A 13,316-nucleotide genomic window follows, 5' to 3' on the forward strand; every position below is an offset into this window, starting at 1 on the left:
AATGGCAGAGCATAAAGGATGGCTGGGAGATTTGATAAACTTACTGTTGTAGGAGAACAATTTCAAGCATTGATATATATTAGAAAATTGTGCTGTCAGTCTTTTGTATGTTGGAGGACAAGCTTCCCCTTGAAAACTGGAACAAATGTGAAATGAAGAATGTGTATCTTTATACGAGGGGCATTTCAAAAGTTCTGGCAACTGTTTAATAAAAGATTAACCGTCTTACGGAAATTATTGAGTTTGTCATCATTGGAAAGATCAGAAAAATATACACATATTGTGACGTCACTTTATAATTTTTATGACGTAATAACTCCGAAAATGACGTCAGAATATAGAATGTTTAGCATACTGACCATAAAAATGACGTAACAAAAGACACAATTTGATCAAATTAAAATTTTCAAGACAACTTTTGTTCATTACTCGGTCGCAAGTTAACGGACGCAAATGCCAGTTGGTGGAATATTTACATAGACTACAATCTATCATAAGGAAATTTCATTTTGCAGATCTTCTTGTTCTGAAATGGTTTTAGTGAGTGTCAAACTTAGCATGGTTTTATCGAATCTCGCTCAAACTTTTGCGTAATAGAGATCTAAATGTGACAAAAAGACAAAGTTGACAATCAAAGAAAAATAGACGATCGTGTTCGAAAATTCGATGGCAATAATTCGTCAGGTGTTTTAACCAGATTTGTTGGATCATTGAAGGCTCAAGAGAAGTTATCTTTAGTGTGCCCCATATTTTCTCGTAAAATCCAAAATGGCGGCAGCGCAGTTGTAACCCCACCGTACCTCTACATATTTGCAAATTTTAATGCATGGAAAATAAATAAGATTTAACATGTCTGAGTAACTTATATTCATTTTTTGGATTCAATAGTCAAAAGCAATAGTGAGTTTTGGGGCGCCGAAGTTGAATTTATATGAAAAAAATACGCACAGAATTAAGTCGGGGACAAGATTTACTACATTTTATTCGTAAACGGTAAAAGTCCTGTTACTCAAAATATATTTGATGAAAACTGCATTAAAATACTTCAGTTTAATACAGAACATGTTTTATTTCAAACAATGGAGAGCTATATAAAAGACCGAAAATCCACCCGTATCATGTAAATAAAAATCTGAAATGAATATCTATGATAGCATAACCAGACATAAACCGTGCTCGTAAACAAACCATAGAATGAATAATGGAATTGCTGATAAACAGAATCATAGTCCTACTCTACCTCTTTGCAAATTAAAATTTTCTTTGAAATATTTTTTCAAATATTAAGCCTTTGACAGAACTTTTACGATCGTCTCATGTTGATAAAAACGCGACTTTTCAGTATGCTAAACATTCTATATTCTGACGTCATTTTCGGAGTTATTACGTCATAAAAATTATAAAGTGACGTCACAATATGTGTATATTTTTCTGATCTTTCCAATGATGTCAAACTCAATAATTTCCGTAAAATGGTTAATATTTTATTAAACAGTTGCCAGAACTTTTGAAATGCCCCTCGTATTGAGAACTTTTCCTTGTAAAATCACCTCTGGGAAAAAGTTTATTTCATATCAATTTATTGTGTTCATTATCTGGTCTAATTAAGGTCTTCCGTCTTCACGGAAGACCTTCTAGTGATTCTACTGTTTCTTATTAAGGTCTTCCGTCTTCAGCGGAAGACCTTCCTGTTATTCTTAGGTTTCTTTTTCACTTTTATTATTATTGTTTTTTTTTCTTACCGATTTTGTGCACGCGATTTCTCGAAAACTACCCAATGGATTTCCATGAAACTTTCAGGACTTATGTTACATCACTTGAACCTTATGCGTTTTTTTCTGTTTTGATGACGTCACTTCCGGTCCGGAGTTATCAGCACTTTAATGATTTTTTAAGGGTCAGTTTGTCCGCACGATTTCTCCTAAATGGCTTTAGATAGACACGTGATACTTTCAGGTGTAGTAGACCTATGTCTGTAGATTTGTGGAATGTATTTTATTTTCACCGGAAGTGCTGCACGTCGGCGCTCGGTATGGCCCGAAAATAGGCCTATCGTGAATTTCAAAATTTTTAGCACTTTTTCTACGATATCTTTTTACCTGGAAATATTTTGTTAAAACATATAGAACAAAAGAAGTGTAGAATTTTAAGTTCTTCCAAATGATATCTCGAAAAAAGGGCTGGCCCCTAAAATAAGGGGCCTACAGGGGCCGAAAGTTTTTACATTATATCTCAAAAAGTATTGAGAATTTGTAATACGTCCATGAAGCAAAGTTGTTCAAAATGTCAAGCTTAATCTAATGCAGTCGTCAAAATATGTCCGTCGACGTCATTTCCGGCCAAACCGGAAGTAGTCGAAAAACGCGTATTTTTACCGTTCTTGAAAAATTTTTGGGTAACATCTGTCACTGGGAGCATAAAAATTAATTTTCTGTCGGTCGTCAACACTTCCGGTCAAACAGGACGGAAGACCTACTCGTTGCTTTGCAACGAGCTTTGCTCTAGTTATCATTATTATTATTTTTTCCCCAAAAGTTTGTGCACGCGATATCTCAAAAACTATTCAGTGTTTCTCAGTGAAATTTTCAGGTATTATGCATCATTATATGAAGTTGTGGCATGACAAGGAAAATTTGGAATACTCACCTTCGGTTCCAAGATATTGACAGTTTTCTGATTTTACAACGGATTTTTGTTCCCCCTTTTTTCAAAAATGGCTTAAGATATTAACTGGAGACTTATTAGAGATGATAGAGGATGACTTTTAAATTTGCGGAATCACCTTTTCGTGCGTTGTTATTACTTCCGGTTGCTACCGGAAGCGAAATTAAAAAGTCCGTATTTTCTAACTTTTTTGTTTTTCAATATTTTTTATTTTTTTTGGAATATTAATAGAAACCTTTCTTATTATGCTTACTGTATAATTTGTTTTCAAATTGATAAATCCAAACTCTAGATATTAGCATTCAAAAATCTGAAGCGGGATCAAAATGGCGGCTCTCTCTGTCTACTCCGACATTTCGCAAGTCAGGGTTTACGGAGTCAGTCGAGCGTTTGCTTGAACGAAAGTAAAATAAGGATAAATGAAATGTGAAGGAATACTGGGATTGTTACGTCGTTGTTACGTTGCAATTCTGTGTCGAACTAAGGTTTAATCCATGGTCGTCTCAAACGTCTTCTATAATTGGTTTTGGCTGATTCTCAAAGTAGAAAAAGAAAAGACTACATGTGCAAATGAAATACGATACCTAGTATCATTTGTTTTTTGTGGAAAACAAATTTTAAATCATAGTTTTAAGTAATAGTTTTTTAAGAAACAATATCGATGTGTATTGTAAGTATTAAACGTAAGCACTGTTTTGTTCATGCACATTTGTGTCATAGTAAACTAATAGAAAGACAAAATTAATAAATATATTAATATTCTTGTCTCTAAGATCTGATTTAAGTTATTGAACATAAATGGTATCTGATTCCTTGACAGTGGTAGGGCGACACGTTTTTCAGAAACATTTCAACCTTTTCATGAAAGTTTAACTAGTCAGGATAGTTCACTAATAAGTTAAAAATTATAGTTGTTTCACTGATTTAGTGTTACTTATCTATATACGTAATAGAATGTGTAAATGTGTTAAATACTTTCTTAACCTTCAAATTTAAGCTATAAGAACGTTCCTTTTCTACATTGAAGATACCACACCTATTTAATGGAACATTCCAATGAAAAGGCGCAAAGATTTACTCGTGGCGTTTGACTCAAAATTATGTATAGAGACCCGCCTTTCATTATTCTAAGACAGATGTACTGTTGCAGAAGTTTATACAAGTATATGAAGACCTGTGATCCCTTAGCGTAATAGTAAGTGCTTTGTGCTTTCGATTTTTAAGCTGGCGACCCGGGTTCAATCCCATTTGTTTTAATAAAAAGTTATATCCCTTTTTTATCTCGATTTTGAAGGGGGGGGGGTGTTTCAGAGTCGCAACGAGTTTCTTTTCTAGTTTTATATTTGTAATTGTTTTAAAATTGCATGGCGAAACACATTTTTGCTCACCTGAGTCAAAAGCTTAAATGAGTTTTTTGATCCGATTTCTTTGTTGTCTGTTGTGTTGTAAACTTGTTGCAACTTAATTTTTGTTCAAATGATGCCCCTTCCCCCCTGGGAGCTTGAGACCATTTATAAACTTAAGTTAAACTTCTCAAAATGGAACTGATATCTTCTTTTTTTCAAGCCGAGATACTCAGGTGATGTACAAAGTATGTACTTTGTAGTGACATCAATTAGAAGCAATATCATTTTTAAACCGCAGTTTGATAGCAGAAATTTTATTTTCAAGAAAATGTTGGAGGCATATGTTTATATATATCATATTAATTTCATGTTTGAATTTCAAAACCGATTTCAGCTACTACAATTTACATTGGAAAAAAATGCAGTTGTCCAACTAGTGTCTATTGTGTGTCATGAAGGTAAAATCTTACAGCTTATTGTGATATGCAACAAATATTTTACCGTGACCATGTGTTTTTGCAACAGTTGTAAAGTGTATATGCTCAAGAACATAATTATTAGTTTTCTCCTGTAGCCCAAATATAACTGTGTTAGTACTTTGATTACTGAAGCATTTATTTGTAAATCAGGGTCCTGTGTAAAACTTCTGATATTAAGATTACACACATTTTGCATTCTTAATGCTCGTTACACTTGTGAGAAAATTATGAACAAAATTGTGACGGCGACTTTCTCTTTTCTAAAAAAAATCATTTTCTTGTATTTTACTGTATATTGTGCTTTTACACATTCAAACTGGAAGACTGCAATGTTAAAAAAATCTTATATGATAAGTATAACAATAGTAATTGTCAAATTGATAATGAAAATTATTTTAGGTCACCTGAGCCGAAGGCTCAAGTGAGCTTTTCTGATCACATTTTGTCCGTTGTCCGTCCGTTTGTAAACTTTTCACATTTTCGACTTCTTCTCAAGAACCAATGGACCAATTTTAACCAAACTTGGCAAAAAGCATCCTTGGGTAATGGGAAGTTTAAATTGTTAACATGAAGGGCCAAGTCCCCTTACAAGGGGCGATAATCAAGAAAAGACAAAAATATGTGGGCTCAATAAAAATCTTCTTATCAAGAACCTCTGGGCCAGGAAAGCTGAAACTTATGTGGAAGCATCCTTGGGTAGTGTAGATATTTTATTGTTAAAATCATGACCCCCGGGGGTAGGGCGGGGCCACAATAGGGAATCCAAGTTTTACATAGAAATATATAGAACAAAGCTTTAAAAATCTTCTTCTGAAGAACCACAGGGCCAGGAAATCTGAAACTTATGTGGAAGCATTCTTGGGTAGTGTAGATATTAAATTGTTAAAATCATGACCACCGGGGGTAGGGCGGGGCCACAATAGGTAATCCAAGTTTTACATAGAAATATATAGAACAAAGCTTTAAAAATCTTCTTTCCAGAACAACTGGGCCAGGAAAGCTGAAACTTATGTGGAAGCATCCTTGGGTAGTGTAGATATTAAATTGTTTGAAATCATGACCCCCGGTGGTAGGGCGGGCCCACAATGGCCGAATCCAAGTTTAACATAGAAATATATAGAACAAAATTAAAAATCTTCTTCTCATGAACCACTGAGCCTGGAAAGCTGAAACTTATGTGGAAGCATCCTTGGGTTTTGTAGATTCTAAAGTTTTAAAATCATAAAAGGGAAGGGGGTAGTGGGCATCATAGGTAAAGAACGAGAGGGAATCTGGTAAAGAACTGCATCACCCAAGTTACTCTGGTGAGCGATGTGGCCCATGGGCCTCTTGTTTTAAAGCTATATTACTTTTGCTGTATCCACATTAAGGGCATTCAGATATTGTTGTACCATGATACACTGTAGGTATAAAAGAGCGTTTCATTTCATTTGTTAAAATAGGGTACTAATACACAATAAATGTTTAAATATAATGTAAAAAGAATTGCTTTCCTTATTATTTCACATGACATTATTTCTTTATGGGATTTAATAATACAGTGCATCATCTCATGAAATTGACATCAGAAATCAAATGGAAGTCTAAATTTCTGCAATTTTTAAAAGGCAATTTCATTTCCTTATCAGTAAAGCAGTGATCAATTTATAAGCTTGAACAACCATCAACTCGTATCAGTACTTTCAGTACTTTGATTTTCATATGCAAATTTTAGAGCTATTCATCTACACAATTTTTATTGCTGTGGTTATTTATCCATTTATTTATTTCTGGTTATTTTTTTTTTTGTCTGTTTATTTATTTGTTATTTTGCTGCACACCTCCATCATCAACATGAGGATTCTACACCAGGTACTCGATCGCTCTCCTCTTATGTACGTCCAGAATATTTCATGTTTACAAACTCTTACCTGCATTTATAATCATACAAGTTTATCTTTTAAAAAAGATAGATGAGCTAGCGCCGTAGCAATTTTTAAACATAGAAAGGAAGGTTCGTGTTGAACTAATTTATTTTGCTGAATTCTAATGTTTAATGAGTCTGGAGTCTGATAGTTAGAGTTATATAAGTTTTTGTAAAGTGTATGTTACAGAATTAAAATTATATTAGTGTGAAGCTGCATTGTATCGATCGCTTATTGTGTCTTGCCAACAAACGTTGAAAAGAAAAGAAAGAGATCTTTTATGAGGTTGACGGCATTATCCCGCAGGTAGGTGGTATAATTCGCAAGCTAGATGTCTAGAATCTTGGCATTATATGACCTACGTTTTTCTTTTGAAGTTTACTTTAAAGTGTAAGTTACACAAAAAAATAAACAAACTTCAGAATCAAAAAGAAAAGTCCAGTTATATTTAATGACATAACGAAATTGTTATCGTACAGTCTATCTATAGTGGTTTTCAGAGACAGATAGACCGTGAAGTTTTCCAAGAATGCCCGACCGTGAAGCCGAGCATGCGTATTCCAGACATTTGGACTAACGTAATTGCTAGCCCTCGAGAGCGCTAGCAATAAGTTCAATCGTCACCTTTAATTTAATCTGTGAACCATATACTTTCGTTTCGATTTTGTCAATTGCCAGTGTCTGTTATCTTTTATCTTTAAAAATTAATATTTACAGTTTTTGCTCGTTCAATAAAGTCACAAATATCTTTTACGAAATTTCATCTCTAGATTAAGTTTAACCTATTAACCCTAATTTCCAAATTAATTTTCAGCATTAATTAATACAATAAGGGCCACTTTGCTCTAGTATGAAATATTTATGTATCATGTAAAGTTTCTAAAGATATAATAATAGCATGTAAAGTTAGCGAAAGAGGTTAAGGGTGTTTTGAAATTCAAGATGCATGCGTTAGCAAACAAAATGAAAAATAGTAATGTTGATTCAGCGTTTATGTGCAAAATGTTGGATTGTCTAGAACTTCCAAAAGAAACAGCAAAACGTTTCAATTTCATTTAAAACATCATGCCTTCAGACAAATAAAAACAAATAATCATAGTTGATTGCCGGTATATAACGCTTATACGATCATAAAGAAAATATCATGTTTGTTGTGTAAAAATATAAATATTTTGTGCATCATGCCAAATTGCACATATAGTTGAACAAAATATATACCTGGCAATTCAAATGACAATGTATAAATCAATATTTACAAAGTTCTAATATTTATTTACACAACGCTGCCAAAATGCGTCGAGGAGGAATGAACGACCTTCTCCCATGCAGGGCCTGTCTGTTATCAACCATTACAACGTCACCTTTCTGCCAGCGGAAGTCAATAGCCAAGTTGTTTAGAACATTCTCAAGAGTATCCATTGTTTCCGGATTCATGGGGGAGCCATCTCCAAAAGTTATGGAGGTTTCGGGAGAGTTTCTAGAATCTTTCCAGCCTCGATATACTGCAATGATGGAGTTGAACCACATTTCCTTCCCAGTTCGAGGATCCTCACGGATTGCTGGAAGAACTTTGGTCACGGTTTTCATGCATCCATCTTCTAACCATTCCACTGACCCAACAAGTTCTAGTGCTTTCTTTTCGGCTGCTGCTTTGTCTTCTGTACCATAAGTGGATTGCCACCCACGGCCTATAGGAGAGGTAGGATCGTCACCATTTGGTAAAATTCGAGTATAAATAACTCCTTTTTCTTTTAAGGAGTTTACAAAGTCACTTTCAAGTTCCATCATTTTTCTGTAAACCAGGTGGGAGAGGACAAGAGGTGTTTCTCCACCTTCTTTGGGAGCAATATCGCAGTAGAAAAAGAGTACGCTAGGATAAGTTGGTACTTGGGCCATTTCATGATGGAAGGGAATAAGAGCATCAGGTGGAGCCTCGTTTGCAGTGAATACATTCCCCACTACCTGGGTTCTTGGTGCCGCTCCACCAACATACGGCAGAGGTTCGTACTTAAAGGCTTTGACGAAGTCGTCGAAATTAGATGGAGAATTTACTGGAAAACCTCTAAAAAGAATAGCTCCATATTTCAAAAGCTTGTCTTCAATTAAAGTTTTGTCTTTTTGTACCCATTCAATAACATTTTCAATTGAATCAAAGCTTGTTTGGTTTTCACAGTTGTCGTTTGGAGAAAGGATAAGAGGGAAGACAGTTCCATTAAAATCTTTTTGCTGCGGCAAAGGTAAGTTGATTTCTTTAACTAAAGATTTCTGTCCCTCTTGCATCTGTTGATAAACTATTCTTGTCATTTTATTTTACTCAAAAATTGATTTTAAGTCATACCTTTAGGAGGAGTTGAGAGTATTTAATAAAAAAAAAATTCTATTTAAATTCTTTTTGCATTTTTTCACAATCTTTTTTAATGTCGTTTAAGAAATATGTATTAAACTAATACTTATTTCTCACGTTTCGCTATATATTTTTTCCAAGTAAGAATATTTTTTTACATACATTCCTTTTGAAATTACAAAGAATGGGGTTGTTTAACTATAAAGGAATATTGCAATTATAGGCATTCTTTCTCGAGAATTCTTGTAATAGTAATCATGCCCTTACCTTTTTGACTGTTCCCTCAGGACGTAATTTTTTTACTTGGTATGAAAGTGAAATATTTGCATCACCTAGTTGGTGCCTTTTATAATTTCCCATATCCGTTTATTTTGCAGGTCAGGGGATCAAACAGGGAAAATGGTCAATTGCCTATTTTTTTACCAAAAATTCACGGAATAATAAAGGATATTTTTAAATCTTATAAGTAAAAAGGAGAATATTTGAAGAGCAAAAACTAATTATTTTTCATATCCATCTTTAGAAAAAATTATGTTTTAGAGAGTATCCCACTGGGTGCCTATAAACTTGGTCCAGACATTCGCTGAATATAACCGTCATCTCCTCCAAATATTATCATACAAGGCCGCGGTTTCTACTTCAACTTCAACGTTATCAATTAGATCAAGGAGGATGCGCCTGCCTTAAACTGGTTTGCGAGACTTTGGACAGTTATCATTCCTTACTTGTGCATTTGCGTTTTAATTTTGATTAATGTAGTTTTATTTTCACATATAATTCTTTTCCTTTAAAAAACTGCTTTAATTCTTTCAGCATCGTAAATGAAAATGTTCGTATCCTCTTTTAAAATAGATAATGTGACAGAAATCATATACCATGTATACGAGAATGTGAATTTTTGTTTAAAAACTTTTGTTTTAAAATATCACTTGAACTAAAAACGGAAATTAGCTCTACTTTTATTCAAACAACTCCATTTCAAATTAAATATCTATTTCATTTCTTTTAAATACCATACATAATTTATCAATCTTTAATTGAAGTAATTTTGCTCTTCATTTAAATTTTTCGATGAAAACGTAGGATATTAAGTGATTCTTGGCATAATTTTTTTTTTTATCTAAAACACATAAGATATGTTTTTTTTTATTTGTTTTATACTTTTTAAATTTATTTTAATTTAGGTACTCATTCTTTTGCTTCGTTCAAGATAAAGAACAAAGTGGGGTTTAAATGCAAATCTTGTCCTGTGATTTTCTTAAAAATGAAACTGATGTAAAAAGAAAAAAAAAAACTTATGCTTTCTGAATCATTGAAATTTCATGCAGAAAAAAAAATCATACAAATTATTTTTCTCACATGTATTTATACATGCCAATTGTGAGGTCAAAAATAATGCATTTTCCCGTATCTTTTTTTTAAAGTTCAAGAAGACACCAATTTTCAATGGAACTGTCTTTCAGATAATATAGTCCACAGTCCAGGCATCGCCCATAAAGATTTTGAGATATGTTATTTTTCATTAAATTTTGCACAATATATCCAAAAATTAAAGTGGGCGACCGCTGTGGATACTATTTTCTGCAGGAGAATTACCGTTGATATTGGTCATTTTGAGGCTTTTTCGGTTTAGAATAGAGATATACGTCAAGTTAATGACGACATATTTCCAGAATGGTATCCCTTCATGCCATATTTTTTCCCTGATCTATCACAGTTATAAACTCAACAAATATTTAAGCCAGTTTTACAACTTTTTGAAAGCATTAAATTTTTAGGGCAGAATAAAGCTAAAACGATACCTTCTTCTTTTCAACATTCAGTGAGGAGAAAACGTACAACTAACTAAGGGTATGTTTGTCTTAAATAACAATTTAAAATATTTATCAAAATTTTGAGCATTATTTTTTGGTAAAAAGATCGGTTAAAAGAAGCAAATAATGAGCAAAAATCTATTTTTTAAAAAAACAACAATGAAACTTATAAGCAATCCATATGCTCTCAATTAATTGTTCACATAGATTTGAGATGCAATTGGTTTAATAAAGAAGAGTAGAAGGCTTAATCAATTTTGCCTTTTTTTTTTAAATCAGTAAATAGAACTTTTCTGTTAATTTAGGAAATTGACAGTATTTTTTTTTTCTTTTTCGTCATCTTTTGTGGAAAATAATTCAAAGATGAATTTTCAATAATTTCCATGAAAAAAGGAAACATTAAGTTTTCAAATATGATACTTGTAAAATTTAAAGTTAAATTAATTCTTTTAAAACGATAAAAAAAAACACCATTTGTGACCTCCTATTGTTGGAAGAAGAAAAATTCACATTTGAAATAAAAATTGTTTGTTTAAATAATTTGATATCCTATCAGAAACTTGCACATGCATTTTCTGACTCATTTTCAACGATTAATTATCATTTTAAAGTTTATGTAACCCTAATATATAGAAATGTATCTTTGGACGGCTAATTCAGATAGCATGCATGATTTTTCTTGGTCGAGGAGAGTGTAAACAACCTGTAATCAGTTTTAAATATTTACAGGACGTCACATGCCGGAATCAAAAGTGCACCGATTGTTACGATATTTGTCACATGCCTCGGACACACCTTAAACTGGGTTGTGTCTTTGCTTTTGATTTGAACTTAGTTTACGGCCAAATGATCAAAACCAAAGTAGATTTAATTTTTTATCGTGAATATAACTTGAAAACCGCACTAATACGACCTTTTCAATGCATCAAGTAGATGTCTTTTACATGTATTTTTTGTCTTAATTTATAATTTTTCAAATTCTAATACTTCTTTGTTGTTGTATACCCAAACGAGAGTAAAAACCTTTATTACAGGTGTTAATGAATAGGATCCACATCATAGCTATTTTCCATCTCTCTCTCTTTCCAAGAGTATGATTTCCAATGTCTAATATATTTATAATTATTATGTATATTACCGCAGTAAAAACATTTTGGCTAGATTTTGAAATTTTAAAAAAAAATGACAGCCATTTAAATGTGAAAAATTGACGGCGGGTGTGACCAGTCGTCTGGGGATGCTCACTCCTCCATAGCACCTGATCCCACCTCTGATGTTTTGGAGGTCCGTGTGTTCGCTCTGCTCCTTTTCTGTGTAGTTTAATGGACTTGATTACGCTTCGTAATCCCCATATGTATCATATTAAGAATTTTTTATTTGTATTTCAAATGACCAGAGGCACGTAGTTTCAAACCAGTTTTAAGAGTGAAAACCAAAATGTACTTTGGACACATAGGGTTTTTTAGTAGGATTTTTCGAATATTTCATATCAATATCATTATCATTTATCATTCAAAAATGTTTCAGTGTTGTTTTCAGTGTTTTAAGATGACACTTAAAAATTGGTTGTTATTTTATACAAAAATATATCTCAATTAACTTTTATAAATAAGATATAAACTAATAAAATATTCTTAATTATTTGTTTTCAATTGAAGGTCTAGACGAATGGAAGAAAAAAAAATACCAGACAATTTCAGATCATGTTTAAAAAATAATTGTTTGATTCAAGTGAATTATATTGATTTTTATTTTTGATTTTTTTACCCTATTTGAAAGAAAAAAATATCGATAAAAAACGAAAAAAAGAATACGAAATGCATTGATACATACAATTTAATTGCCATATATAAGCAAAAATCAAAGTTTATGTCTTCTAAGGGAGGGGAAATTAGATATTGTGGAAATCGCACTCTATCTCCATCAACCAGATATGGATCCCCCCCGCCCCGAAAACCGAATCTTTGTGGTTTATGTCTATGATATAGTGCAACCATTTTAATATGTTTTAAGCACATTAATCGTATTTTCCAAAACATCCATCCATAATGAAACCATTGCAATTTATATTTCAGTAAATATCAATAAAATTAAAAACGTTTCACATCAATCAGAATTTGCTGTCTCTTATTTGTTGTTTCCTGTAAAGACGAATAATGACCCCCATCGAATAATGACCGGGGGGTCATTTTTCGACAGCGAAAAATGACCCCCGGTCATTATTCGACGTCGAAAAATGACCCTTTTGCCCGTAGAAAAAGTGTCACCACCCTAAAAATTTGCAGAACCCACGTGAAGAAAAATGACCCCCGTAGAAAAATGACTCCCTGTGGATTAAAGCTGAAATTTTTAGGGGGCAAAAAAAATTAGATAAAGAAGCATATTGGCCAAAATGATCACCTGAGCTAATTGGGAATAAATTGATGATATGTTGATCTCATAACATTATACAATTATAGCTATATTTTAAGGTCAGTGCGATGATTCAGAATCTAAAGGAGTAAAAGATTTATCGAGCCTAAAGTGTTAGGTAAACATTGTTTTTCGATGGTGGAAATCATCGTACTGACAGAAAAAATCAACAGTATTATATAAATATTGCATGTAGTTGAGTGTAACGTTGAAAATTTTCACCCCAAGAAAACCATTGTCAACCGAGGCGCAGCCGAGGTTGACAATGGTTTTCGAGGGGTGAAAATTTTCAATGTTACACTCAACTACATGCTATATTTATTATATTATACTGAAGGTTTTATACAAATACA

At 32.8% G+C, this 13,316-nt stretch overlaps 1 protein-coding gene across 2 annotated transcripts; it reads right to left on the reverse strand.

The window, feature by feature from the left end:
* Window positions 1-7,622: 7,622 nt before the first annotated feature.
* On the reverse strand, window positions 7,623-9,031 carry LOC134244745 (uncharacterized). 2 transcript variants are annotated; one of them, XM_062726994.1, is made up of 2 exons: window positions 9,014-9,031; window positions 7,623-8,689 (listed from the first exon to the last, which is right to left on the reverse strand). In XM_062726994.1, exon 2 carries the CDS (start codon window positions 8,671-8,673, stop codon window positions 7,663-7,665), a length of 1,011 nt encoding a protein of 336 aa, XP_062582978.1. In that variant the 5' UTR covers window positions 8,674-8,689; window positions 9,014-9,031; the 3' UTR covers window positions 7,623-7,662. The 2 variants fall into 2 exon arrangements, with proteins under 2 accessions (XP_062582978.1, XP_062582977.1); XM_062726993.1 differs by lacking the exon at window positions 9,014-9,031 and adding an exon at window positions 9,005-9,012 and having other exon boundaries at window positions 7,623-8,673.
* Window positions 9,032-13,316: the final 4,285 nt, after the last annotated feature.

Source organism: Saccostrea cucullata, unplaced genomic scaffold, assembly GCF_032062105.1.
Source record: "Saccostrea cucullata isolate Sc308-1 unplaced genomic scaffold, CSIRO_AGI_Scuc_v1 ctg2365, whole genome shotgun sequence".
In the NCBI taxonomy this organism is placed as follows: Eukaryota; Metazoa; Mollusca; class Bivalvia; order Ostreida; family Ostreidae; genus Saccostrea; species Saccostrea cuccullata.

What these genes read in the sequence shown, in the direction of transcription:
- LOC134244745 (XM_062726994.1), bottom strand. Translation starts at nt 8,673, where the DNA reads ATGCAAGAGGGACAGAAATCTTTAGTTAAAGAAATCAACTTACCTTTG.